The 12798-nt window shown below is 38.6% G+C and overlaps 1 protein-coding gene across 2 annotated transcripts in view; it reads left to right on the forward strand.

Moving 5' to 3' along the window:
• The window catches only part of LOC139948722 (cullin-2-like), a 96819-nt gene that overhangs the window by 1806 nt on the left and 82215 nt on the right, over positions 1-12798 (forward strand). For both annotated transcript variants that reach the window (XM_071947003.1, XM_071947002.1), the window contains exons 2-6: positions 1208-1378; positions 2958-3060; positions 5385-5479; positions 7315-7420; positions 8557-8639. In XM_071947003.1, the coding sequence (XP_071803104.1) occupies positions 1260-1378; positions 2958-3060; positions 5385-5479; positions 7315-7420; positions 8557-8639 (506 nt within the window). In that variant the 5' untranslated portion in view covers positions 1208-1259. The remainder of the gene's footprint in view (positions 1-1207; positions 1379-2957; positions 3061-5384; positions 5480-7314; positions 7421-8556; positions 8640-12798) is intronic.

The raw sequence follows: 12798 nt of genomic DNA on the forward strand, positions 1-12798 counted from the left end.
CACAGGCAAAATTGATATTCTTATTGTAGATGCAAATTTAACATCTATTCAATATTGCAGTACCCGCTGCGTAACATACAGTAGGATTTGAACTTCCTCTTGCCACCGGGCAATCTCGGTGGTCTGGTTGGTAAGACACTGACTCTAGAATTGCAATTGCAAAGGTCGTGGTTAAGAATCACATCCAAGTTATGCTTGTGTTTTTTTCAAAGAATACGGGGAAAGTCCTGATTATACATGTAATGATCTGACAGGTACTTTAGGACGCATTTAAGTAAAATGACACGGACAATATTCTAACGTCATGTGTGTGCTTTCATGTTAGATTCTCACATGTGCGTTGAAGCACTTAACATCAATAACAAACAGTAGTGTTGAAGCATTGTATAATAATAACACTAGTGGATATTACAATACAGTGCTAACACATCTAGGTGTACAAATGGGTAAAAACCCCAAATGATATTCTTTATTCCCAATGCAAAATTAACATATATTAAAACAATTGTTTTGTTAAATACCATGTGTGTCTTCTAAGAAGTGAATCTGTTGTCATCTTCAATCATTATTATAATATAATAATAATAATACCAAAGTATTAGCGCACGTATCTACCAAAAAAGGTACTCAGGGCGGTAAGATATACAAAATTTCAGAAATATAGGGGCCTAGGTTATTGCTGTGATGGATTCTGAGACTCAATTATGTAGCACCTTGTAAACCGTTATAAGGGAAACACAACCAGTGAAGGGAAACTACATAACAGCAGCCATGGCCATAAACACAGGGGAAACCTCTTCTCTTTTTGATAAGTGCACTGGGACCAAAGGCTTTACGTCCCATCTGAAGGACGAAGTAATGGTTAACTGGTTAAGTGTCTTGCTTAAGGACACAAGTGTCACGGCTGGGGATTGGAACCCACACTCTGCTGATCAGAAACACCAGAGTGTTGCTCTTAACCGCTCAGCCATGACACTTCGATTATAACCAGATGATTTGTGTTGTACCATTTAAAAGTAACTCAGATGGTATTTTCTCTTAGAACTGCAAAAGTTACTGTACCGGTAATGATTCATAATAATAATGTAAAAAATAGGTTAATTGGGGCATCGAATTTTGCCAAGGGATTTGCACATTCTGTACTCATTTCATTTGTACTCTGTTCATTTGTTGTATGATCCATTTGAAACACTGCTTTTGTTTTCAGCGAAAATTTGTTCAGCAGTGTAACTTGAACGTTAAGGGAACACGTTATAGTGATGTCTTTGAAGCCCAGGGTTGTCAACTTTGATGAAACTTGGGACAGGTTACTCAAGACTGTAAAAGGAGTCATACAGCTGGGAAATGTCAAGAGGAAAACATGGAATGATCGTTTCTCGTATCCTTTTAAAACTTTGTTGTGTAAAGTGAGATTTTCTAATAGTAGAAGGAACATAAACTATTGTTCACTGAGTTCATTTTTGTGTTGCACAACAACTCTGGCCATCTGAGTGATAGATGCTCGTCGTCTTTCTTAGTAACCCAAGTTGCTGGAACCTCAACCCACTATACACTCTGACCTTGAGTCAGGTGTGCTAGTTACTCCGCGCAAATAATAACTATCCTCTTATTTCTTGCACATGCTACCGCATTTTACGGATGAATTTTTACAGTACAATTTTGATGTAAGCGTGTCTCTTTTAAGTCAGATATGTGCGCCTTCTTTTATTTTGATGAAACTGATTTAGAGCTTTAGTTCTTAAAAATGTTGTTTTCTTCGCCCGAAGTTGCTCATTTTATTTATACACTGTATACCTACCCTAAAATGAGAAGAGACCCTTCTACACATGTTGGACAAACTAAACAATACATTTTAGAATTAGAGATGTTTTCCTTCGATTCTGATTTTCATCTTTAAATCCAATGATAAGCTATAACCATCAAAATACATCTCATTTTCTGGCATGAGAACAACAAATACATGAAATACTGGTGCATTTTCTGTTTTAGAGATAGAGAGATAGATAGAGAGATAGATGTTAAACTTGCATCGGGGATAAAGAACATTCATTTTTAGTTTTTACCCATACACCTTTATCCCCGATGCAAATACATAGATATCATATATCGTTGGGGTACCAGGTGCAAAACATAGGATTGGAATTGCCTGTAGCTACCGGGCATTCTCGGTGGTAGTTGGTAAGACACTGCTCTAGAGTTGCAAGGGTCGTGGGTTCAAATTCCACCCGAGTAAAATTCCTGGTTTTTTCCTCTTCATAGTACTCAGGAAAGTACTGAGTATACAGTTCTAACACACATTGGTGTATGGGTAAAAACCAAAAATTAACAATGGAGAGGTTTCGAAAGCGTGCGGATACAGATAGAGATCATACGGGTATGATAATCGTATTCATTCACGTCAGCCGCGTGTTGGATTTTGTTTGGCAAACTTAAGGTATGTATCACTTGAGTGCACTCGCATTCATAATTTTTTCTGACAAACATGACCGAAAGAGACCCTGTGTTTTGTACACTGCATTTTCTCATTGTTTTGCTTGCAAATGACTAACAATTTTCTATCTATATTAAGCACAATACCAGTGAAAGAATTTCCATGGGAAATGTTTTTTGATCTGGGACAAAAATACAATTGCGAAACAGTATCCGTTTTTTCTACGATGTGTATGAACTCCCATATCCATTGCTAACGTGTGTACAAAATACGATAGTCGCGGATATGCATCACGTGAACACACAAAGTGTTGACATATCGGTATCTGTATGTGTATCCGTACACTTGCGAAACCTATCTAATGTACTTGAAAATGAATTCCATCAGTTCTGAAAAATTAATCGATTCCCTGGGCAAACAAAAATGTCTGAAACCCTGATGGTACGTACATTAAGTTGTATAATGTTGGAGGTAGCCCAGCTTGTCCAATAGTAAACAAACAATCCTTAATGTACAGTATTGTCAGTGATGTGTATGCTTTGTGCGTAGCCTTTCCTGAGCCACATAGTAACCGCCTGTATGAAGAAACTAAGATTTTTCTGGAAGAACACATAGAAGCATTACACAAGGTATGGATAACTTTACCCTTTTCATGTGTTCTGGCAAAAGCGGAACATCTACATGTATTATTGTTGTTCATTTTTTTGTCTTATGATTATTTTTCATTCTTCCTAAGAGTTATTTGTCAGTTAGCAATGGCATACTTGTGAAACTTGCGTCAACGTGAAATTTTGCATGTAGTTACATGTAGACTAAAACTTGAAGATCATCAAATAGTTGTGACGTCATCATTTGTCGAAATACATTTCATGAAAGTTTATTATTTAAAAAAATCAAAACTAAACATCAGAAGCTATTTGATCAATCTATAAATCATGGAAGAGGCCTACAACAAATAATGTTTGAACCCATTTGACTTACGGTTCAGACAGGAAGTTGAAAGTTTCATTTCCACATTCATATCTCAAGAACCACTAAAGCCGTGTTCTCACTGGACTTAATTTGGGCAATCTAACCGAGCCAATTAGTAACTTACCAATTTCAAGTCTAGTGCAAACAGCCCAGGTAACTTTCCTGAAAGGTAACTTAACCACGCCGCATAGTTAGTTTAACTGAGCCAAAGGTGCCCAGGAGCATTGACTAGGTCAAATTAACCGAGCCCGAAATTCCAGTGCAGGCGCAATGTCTCGGTTAAATCTCCCATCCGTCTGTGACATTACACCGGCCGAGATCAGGCGCAAAGAAGCTGACACATTTTATCTTGAAAGGCTGAGATTATCGAAGAATTTGATGTAGCAAAAATCAGGAATGCAACTCTTCAGCAGAAAAAAAAGTGGAAATTTTCGGATACACAGTTTTATTTAGTTAGAAAATGCCCCGTTCGGAAGTTGCGATCAAAAGTTTCAATATGGCGGCGATTTGTAGTAAATGCAGTCAACAACCACTAGATCAGATTTACTAAAGGTAGCCGAGTATTGGTACCTTTGTGTTTGATTGTGGCCCCGCATCCCCTTATACATGTTACACAACAAGCAATAAAAACACGATTGGAGGGGGAAGATTTTCCTAGCCACGTAATGGGACCTTTTGTGTCGGAGCATGCCTCATGTGGGGAGCCCGGGTGTGCATGCTCTTCGCCTACAAGTTGTTTTAAAAAAACGGAACGGCGCAATTTGATATGGAATTATTTAGATTATCAATAATGTAAGTGCGAAAGATAAAGCCGAAAACCAGAAAATGTGTAACCCTATTAAAAACTGTTTTTAGGCTTCATCTTGCATACGGATAAAAACTCAATTATACTTGATATTAAATTTTTGATTAAAGGGAGGGTACACGTTTGGTAATCGTCAAAGACCAGTCTTCTCACTTGGTGTATCTATCATAACCATAAAATAACAGGCCTGTGAAAATTTGGGCTCAATTGGTCATCGAAATTGCGAGAAAATGATAAAAGAAAAAACACCCTTGTTGGACGAATTTGTGTGCTTTCAGATAAGAATAAAAGACTTCTAGCTGGAAGTCTTTTATTATTTTAGTGAGAAATTACCTCTTTCTCAAAAACTATGTTACTTCAGAGGGATTCGTTATCCACAATGTTTTATATGATCAACAGCTCTCCAATGGTCGTTACCAAGTCAGTTTTTAAGTTAACATTTGTTTTGAGTAATTACCAAACGTGTACCTTCCCTTATAAGCAGTTATTTAAAAATAAAACTGACAACGATGGACGTTACGAAATTCTTATCAACAAATAATCAAAGAAAACAAAGAACTTGAGTTCATAAAGTGTGGTCAAATGTTACGCAGGAGCCAGCTCGGTTAGTTCACTCCAAGGGTCTCGGTAATTTTGCCCGAGTCAAACAACTCCAAGAGCAGACGGTTGGAAAGTTAGCTGTCGGAATGTACCCAGTGTCATGGTTAAGTTATCCAAGACTTTGATCAAAATGTTGACATCAGCCTTCGCAAACTTTTCCACAGGAAACTACCAATATAACCTTCTGGCCGAATCAAACGTAGTATTGATATGATAATAGTACATTATTTAATACACATGTAACAGAATATCTGGTCAAGCTGAAACCTTCCATTTAATGAGGCCAAGATGTGTTACATTGTTACATTTACAATATGAAGTGGCATCTTGATGACATCAATCACATGACTTACACCTGTGCAGTTTCCAATGATTTATATTTACGCTTAATAATGTGTGATAAAGTTGAAACATTGCATGTATTTAAGCCGGGATGTGAAACTTCCAAAACTTAACATAACACTGACCCCAATCTGCCAATGAAATCTGAACACCTAGTGTTTGTTTCCACAATTCTATTGAATATTTGTTTTTGTGTTTTCCTTTTCTTCATTTTGATATTTCACATGTTGACAGGATGTTAGTCAAGCTGGAGAAAGTCTTTTGTCCATTTATCACCGCCATTGGGAAGAATATAGTAAAGGAGCCAGCTATTTGGACCAATTGTATTCGTAAGCTTGTTCTTTACTTGACTTAAGTTCAGCATTCATAAATACCTGAGACAGTTTATCCAGTGTGATTGGTCCAGAGGGCATCACGTAAGCAGTGTTCTCCACAGACTTTTTTTTAGGAGGGCGGCATGACGTAATCAAAATGGCGCATGTCAATATGACATAATCAAAATGGCACCCATTTTGATATGACTGCAATTTGTCAAACATTTTGCTTTGTATGCTGCGCCAATAAACCTCAGAAGAATGATCGGCATGCTGCTCATCGGAATTTAGAAAGCTGGTGATCGGGACGGCCTTCGTGTGCACTTTTCAAAACGGGGGAAGAAAAAAAACCCCACGTTTTTGGACGATGTTTTTCCCAAATTTATGGCCCTAAATAATTCTTTTTTTATCCAAAACCATATTCATGAATTAGTGATTAGCGGTTCCGTCGTTAAGAACTTCATTTTGCAATAAAATCATAGAGATTTAACGATCGGTAACGCACCGAACAATTTATTTATCAACGAACTTTGCCCCGCATCGCACACGCCCTTAATGGGCGAAAGTCGACATGTTTGAATATGCTTTGAGGCTGCGGCTGTACATGTACCATTCTGTACCAACGTGCGGAACACAGTGTGGCAATTATTTCTCAGTTTGTGAACGTGCGTATTGTATTGGAGTCTATCAACAGCCAATTACAGCGTGCGGATTGTTCATGCACTGTGCATGCAGTGGGTATTTCCATGGTGGCGGCGACGTCGATAATGTGCTTGGTTTGTGTGCACTGCGAACCATGTGGCCGTATGTACATCGTGTTTTAACGTTTGTTTACGATCGCATTTCTGATGCTGTAGTTTTGAAGTTGGTTTTGGCTTGTCAGGTACTCGTTTGATCTTATTATATGCAGTCTAAAAATAGTCTCTTAGTCCTTTTTTGGGCAGGGTAGCCTAAGTTTTAGGAGGGCGGCCCGCCCTCCCAATTTATGTGTGTGGAGAACACTTCGTGGGGGTGTTTAACAGATGATATACCACTCGTAAAAAGTGTTTAAACATGGGTGTGACACGCAAGCTTGCACCTGTGCTGTTAAGACAGTTTATTCATTCCTATTGGTCGAGAGCAATCGCTGGAGCACCTGTGCCACATCACGTGATACGTGCGTCGCGCACGCCAATTTCCTTATAAGGAGTTTTCACCAGAGGGCCTTACCATTTCATAGCTGGAGCGGTGTTTTGTCATTGAACAATTATAATTTTTGCGTTTTTTTTAAATTTAGGACCAAAACGTTTTGATGTTTTTTGTCGGAAAAGGTATTTATGAATGGGAATAAAATTGTGCTTGGCTGGTTTTAAACACTCCGGTTGCAGTCTGGATGCTGATAATTACCCTCGCCTATGGCTCGGGTAATTATCGCATCCAGATTGCAATCGGTATTAAACATAGTGTTTAAAACCAGCCAAGCACATATTTATTCCCTTAATAATCATGGTCTTATATTGATTCAAATCTTTTGTATAGCCCATCTTAATATGTTGAAGACAAAAAATACCCATACCATTAAAGGCACTTGACACTATTGGTAATTATTCAAAATAATTATTAGCATAAAAACTTACTTGGTAACACGCAATGGAGAGCTGTTTGAATTTCATAACAGTTTTTTGATAGTTTTTAAGGAAAATCTTCTGTTGATGTACATGTAGGCCTATATAAGTTGAAATTCAGTAATTTGTATTGCATTGAGAGCTTGGTTTAAATGGCATTTTATTCTTATGCAGCTGTGCTGATGGTTTTAATTGTCTAATTGATGGTTTGATAATAAAGAGAAAGTTTCTGTTGCTTTTTCATAGTTACCTAAATCAGCAGTTTATAAAGAGACAGAAAATGAGTGAAGCTGATCGAACATTTGGTTTCATGTTGGATACTGGGGAGGAGCAACTCATGGATATTGGTGAGGTAAAGACCTTCAACAAGAGTCAAATTACAGTGTCATTTGTAAAAAAAACAATTAAAAATCTTAATTCTAAGGGGTCCCCTAGTAGCATCATTTTAATGATGCTACTAGGGGAAAACTTAAAGCACAGCCTAGTGTTTTCTTGCAGTAGGGTATGTAGAGCAACATTCACTTTGTTTTTGGCCCAACACTAATGTAAATAGTAAAAACACTGAGTACACACCCTGCTGTCAAAGACACCACTCTAGGAATTGAACCTGTCACACTCTGAACTACGTTGGGTTGCTCACTACATGTAATAATGTGCGTGCATGTCTGCAGGCTTTTAGCCAGGATTTGATAAAAATGTGTCAAACTTTGACTGGATTGAAAAACAGGGTGTCCAAATTGTTAGCAGAAATAAGTGGGAGGTCCAATAAGCGGCAATAAGTGGTGGGTCTAATGGGCTAGCTGTGCCCCCCCTTTGGAAAATATTTACAATGTACACCTTGAAAGGTACACATTTTAAGAGTTGCTGTGTGGGTGTTATGCAATTTATTAGACATACATCACACTGTATGCGATTTCATACCCAATGACTATCGTTTAGAAACCTTGTTTGAAACGGGCTTCAGTGATTGTTCATTGCAATGGGGTGGACTTTCTGAACTGATTTTCTCCAATTCATTTTATTTATTCAATTAAAATGTGTTTCAATCAATGAATGTAGAGGTTTTGTGCAGTCAGTCATACAATTTAATTGTCTCAATGGCTATTAAACTATCTTTTGAACACCTTCCACATCAGCAACATGTTGCAACAGTAATTCTACTTGTCATTTTTTCTCTTGGGTCATTTATCCCCGATTATGGACCGTAAGAGAGTTAAAACAAGTGATTGAGGAGGGACAAAGGTCAGGGTTTTTTACAATACATGTAACTTCCTGAAAATTATTTAGTGGTTAACCCATGGCACTCTTCTTAAGAACTGTATCATACAGGATAGTAGTTTTTACTTGGCACATTTCTGTTGAGTTGGGGGTTTAACATAAATCCCATGGGTTTTCACAGAACCTGTTGTCACTCTTTGTTACACAAGCTACAAACTGGAAAGCAAAGTTGATATCACCCAACTGTAGTTTCTAATTTTGTATTTGCAGTTGGCCCTGGATATATGGAAGCGACTGATGATCAAACCACTAAGGAAGAATCTTGAAGACCTGCTTCTTAGAGAGATAGACAAGTAAGTACAGTAAACACCATAGTTTGAAACTTCTCATCATTTGACAATATCTCATGGTAAAGTGACTTTCCTGACAAGGATTAAAACAAGGGTTTCATACCATGCTACATGCACTGGTTACATACAAAGTCTATTCTCCACGGTTTATTTTTTTACATGTGTAACCCTTCAGCGTGCATACTGCCCGCAGCAGCGGGGCCTTTTACTTTGCGTACTGCCTGCAATAGACTGTGCAAGTCTCGCGAGAAACTGAACTTCCGGGACCATTTTGGTCCCAACCTTATGGAGTTTTACGTTGGGGAGATTTTGTTTTGGCCATTATTTTAGTTAAACGTACCTTCTGACCATAAAAATTACATATGTTGTTGAAAATGTAATACTAATTAACAAGATATAAAAGTAAAAATAAAGTCAACAATATAGCGGAGTAAAACGGATATTTAATAAGCGGATATGTCAAGTTACTTGAAACAAATTAAGAACTTGTGCCCATCTCGGGATGATTGGACACATGTCCGATCATTGCCGCAAAATCTAGACTATTCCATTTCAAAAAGGAGCACATTAATTTGTAAAATTATAGAAAAGCCATATTTCACTTTGTGATATTCATTGACAATTATTTTTCGAACCAAGTGCATGCAAAAAAGTCTGAAATTGATTCTTGTCATTTCATTTTTTAAATTTTTTTGTGCACGAGTAAAAAAAAGAGAGGAAAAATGATCAATCCTACCCTCACCCTGAAAATTTCGTGCAACGTGGACGACTCCACCAACCTTGTCCACCCATCAGATTAATTTGTCTTTTCAATCGCCCGCCGGACGGGTCTACCAAAGGTTTTTTTACTAGCCTGCTGCATGTATGGTAAACAATTTTTTTTTAACTTAAAACAAAAAAAGGGAAGTCCCTAAAACTGGACAACTTTATCTCTTACTTTGTGCCCTTAATTATCCATTTTCCATCACCAACCATTTGAATGAACTTGTGGTTTAAGAATCAGTTGTTTTGAACATGTTCTGATCTCCGTTTGCAGCACAATCTTTGTGAATCAAGGATCGGTCAACAACACACATTGAGAAATAACTCAATGAACTTTGGCCCGCAACGCCTTCTGTTGGCAAAACGCAACGTCTTCTGTTGTCCATGTTATTAGAATTCCTAATAGGGCAAACATCCAGGGCATAATCTGTGCCAGAGATTCTACGTACAGCTTGAAGCGAAGAGACCTGAAGCTCTAATGACAGGTTCTTGAGCCAGTAGTCAAAGTGGACACAGTCCTTTGCTCGCCATGTGCACCACTCCTCAAGAGGCGGACTATCTGGCTTAATGGCATCATTACCATCGTAAGCTTGTTGGAGGAGTGTAAAAAGGTTTGCAGCTGTGACCTAATGTGCATGGCTGGTCTTGGTAACATGGTATGAAAGAATTGGATATTCCAGAACTTGCAATGTCAGCCACACCAGGGCTTTTGTCGAGCCACCATATTCAAATCAGTCTCCCAGCAACTTCAATGTGGCCATCTTGCTGTGTAAACGACCAAAAATGATTATGAAACAATCCTCTGCGTGAGTGTCTGGCTAGCTACATGTAGGTCCACTGAACTTCCTTTGCACGAGCATACAGGGGTTGATCAGCAGCAAGGACATAATTTGACGTTGGTTCAAAGTCTGAACTGCTGCCTTAACAATGTTCATGGAGTGCCGTTTCATTGTACACCTTTGTAGCAGATGCAGCTGCCTAGAGGTTAGAAGGCCTCACGGAACTTTGTACACCCAGCGCACTCAAGTACTTTGTCTAGAGGGCTGCTGGTGGCACAATTATGTGGGCTGATGGCAGAGGTGACCGTACTGACTTGGTGGAAGAGCAACCCTGACTAAACACAGGTACACTACGTTCAGTTCCACCCTGCGATGGATGCTGCATAAGTGAGATGCCAATGCCGTGGAAGGAATCTTTTGCAGTTGCAGGCAGAGCTTGGATTGTAGTCGATGTAGTCCACAGCCACACTACATCTTCCACCCTAAGACTGCTGGGAGACACCATTGGCAATGTCTGATGAGTGTTGCAACAGCCTGTCATAGGAGACACACATTCCTAGATTGAACAGCTTGTTGCTGCATGGACCTTGATGCATAAATAGATTGGGAGTTTCTCAGCTGCATCTATGATTTGCTGAACTCGACTCCACGTTATGTGCATGCATCGCGCATATAGTGCCCACTAACCATGCTATGCATATGGTCAGTTACAAGAAAAAGAACGGTCAGTTGCTAATTAATGGAATGAACTATATGCATATGGTCAGTTACAAGAAAAAGAACGGTCAGTTGCTAATTAATGGAATGAACTAATTGAACATGTTGAAAGGGATTAAGATGAGGGACTATGCAGGGGAATCACCCTTAGATACATTTTAGAATATAGGGGAGAACACATGACAAATAATGGCTAAACATGTTGTAAACATTCAAATTTGGCATTTTTGGGGTCAATTTTGACCTTGACCTTAAAGCAAAACCTAAAGTTTTGGTGATCTTGCAAGTATAACCAAATGAATTGGCATCCCCAATTTAGTGGGAACTGATACCTTAAGCATTTTTCTATACTATTTGGTTCAAAAGTTAAGCGTGTTTTTACATTCGAATAGGCAGATTGGCGGCCATTTTGAATTTGACCTCTCAAGGTTATCAGAGGTCAAATCTGATTTCTCTCCACATCTAAAACTGATCCTTATGGTCTAAACTAACTACATATGCAAGAAGTTTCATGCTTTTCTCAAAAAGTGCACTCTATCTTCATAATATGGGAGCTTATCCACTCTACTACATGTACCAGTGTTTTTTTTAATGATCGCAACCTTTGCTCGGTGAAGAAGTAATAAATAAATAATTACAGCAAAAGTTATCTGAAGATTTCTGGGTCTGGCCGAAATCTTGTGTTATTATCTTTGAATTGGTGCACGATGCTCTGTTTAACATTGCATGAGGGCCAGAGGGTGCCATTTGCCCCCTCGGGTGTACAAAACCCATGGACTCTGTAACAGCATGCAACAGTTGTTTTGTTATACCTTGGTAATAATATTGCAGGAGGAAACAAACATTAAATGAGTGAATTACTGTATGTGCAATAAGAGCAGATGATGGCGCAAAGATTCCCCCAAATGTTCCTTCACTATTCCCGGCAGCACAACGCAGAGGAATGTATATCAATTTACCTAGTACCAGCGTAATTACAACCTCATCCCCTTGCTCTGCTCATACCCGGGCCTATTCATAGTATCGTACAGGGTGCTACAAACGACCAATGTTGGGAATGATCTAGGTCAGCTTTGTTGTAGTCATGGTGGGCGGTGTTGGGCGACCGGCCCAGGACTCACAATTTTTGCCCAGCACCCTGAGCAAAATATCTGCTATATTAATATGGAAATATTGACTGCTATGAGGGGCACAGTTAAAATTATAGGCCCAAAGTGATGTCAAAACTATGACCATGCCTGAAGCGAAGCTGAGGGCATAACCATGGTTGTTAAAGGCTGTGGACACTATTGGTACGTACTCAAAATAATTATTAGCACAAAACCTTACTTGGTAACAAGTAATGGGGAGACGTTGATAGTATACATGTAATACATTGTGAGAAACTGCTCTCTCTGAAGTGACATAGTTATTCGAGAAAGAAGTAATTTTCCACAAATTTGATTTCAAGACCTCAGATGTAGAATTTGAGGTTTTGAAAGCGCACAACTCGGTGTGACTAGGGTGTTTTTTCTTTCATTATTATCTCACAACTTTGATGACCGATTGAGCTCAAATTTTCACAGATTTGTTATTTTGTGCATATGTTGAGATACACCAAGTGAGAAGACTGGTCTTTGACAATGACCAATAGTGTCCACTGTCTTTAAGCAGTCATTATTTCTTTTATATACCGAATAAAGATTCTTTTAATCAACAACCCTGACTACGGTGAAAGGTCGCCTGCGAAGAAAGTGTCCGCCGTGACATGGAATGCTAGTCGTACATAAATAAAGACAGCAAAAAAAGTAACTCGGCTGTTGTAAAAGCACCTATAATTTTAAACTTGTTACTTGTATTCTAAAAATGAATATACCAGGAGACGGACAATTTAACTACTGTGATTTTGACACCTTGTTTGTTAC

The sequence above is a fragment of the Asterias amurensis genome, chromosome 16 (genome assembly GCF_032118995.1).
Source record: "Asterias amurensis chromosome 16, ASM3211899v1".
In the NCBI taxonomy this organism is placed as follows: Eukaryota; Metazoa; Echinodermata; class Asteroidea; order Forcipulatida; family Asteriidae; genus Asterias; species Asterias amurensis.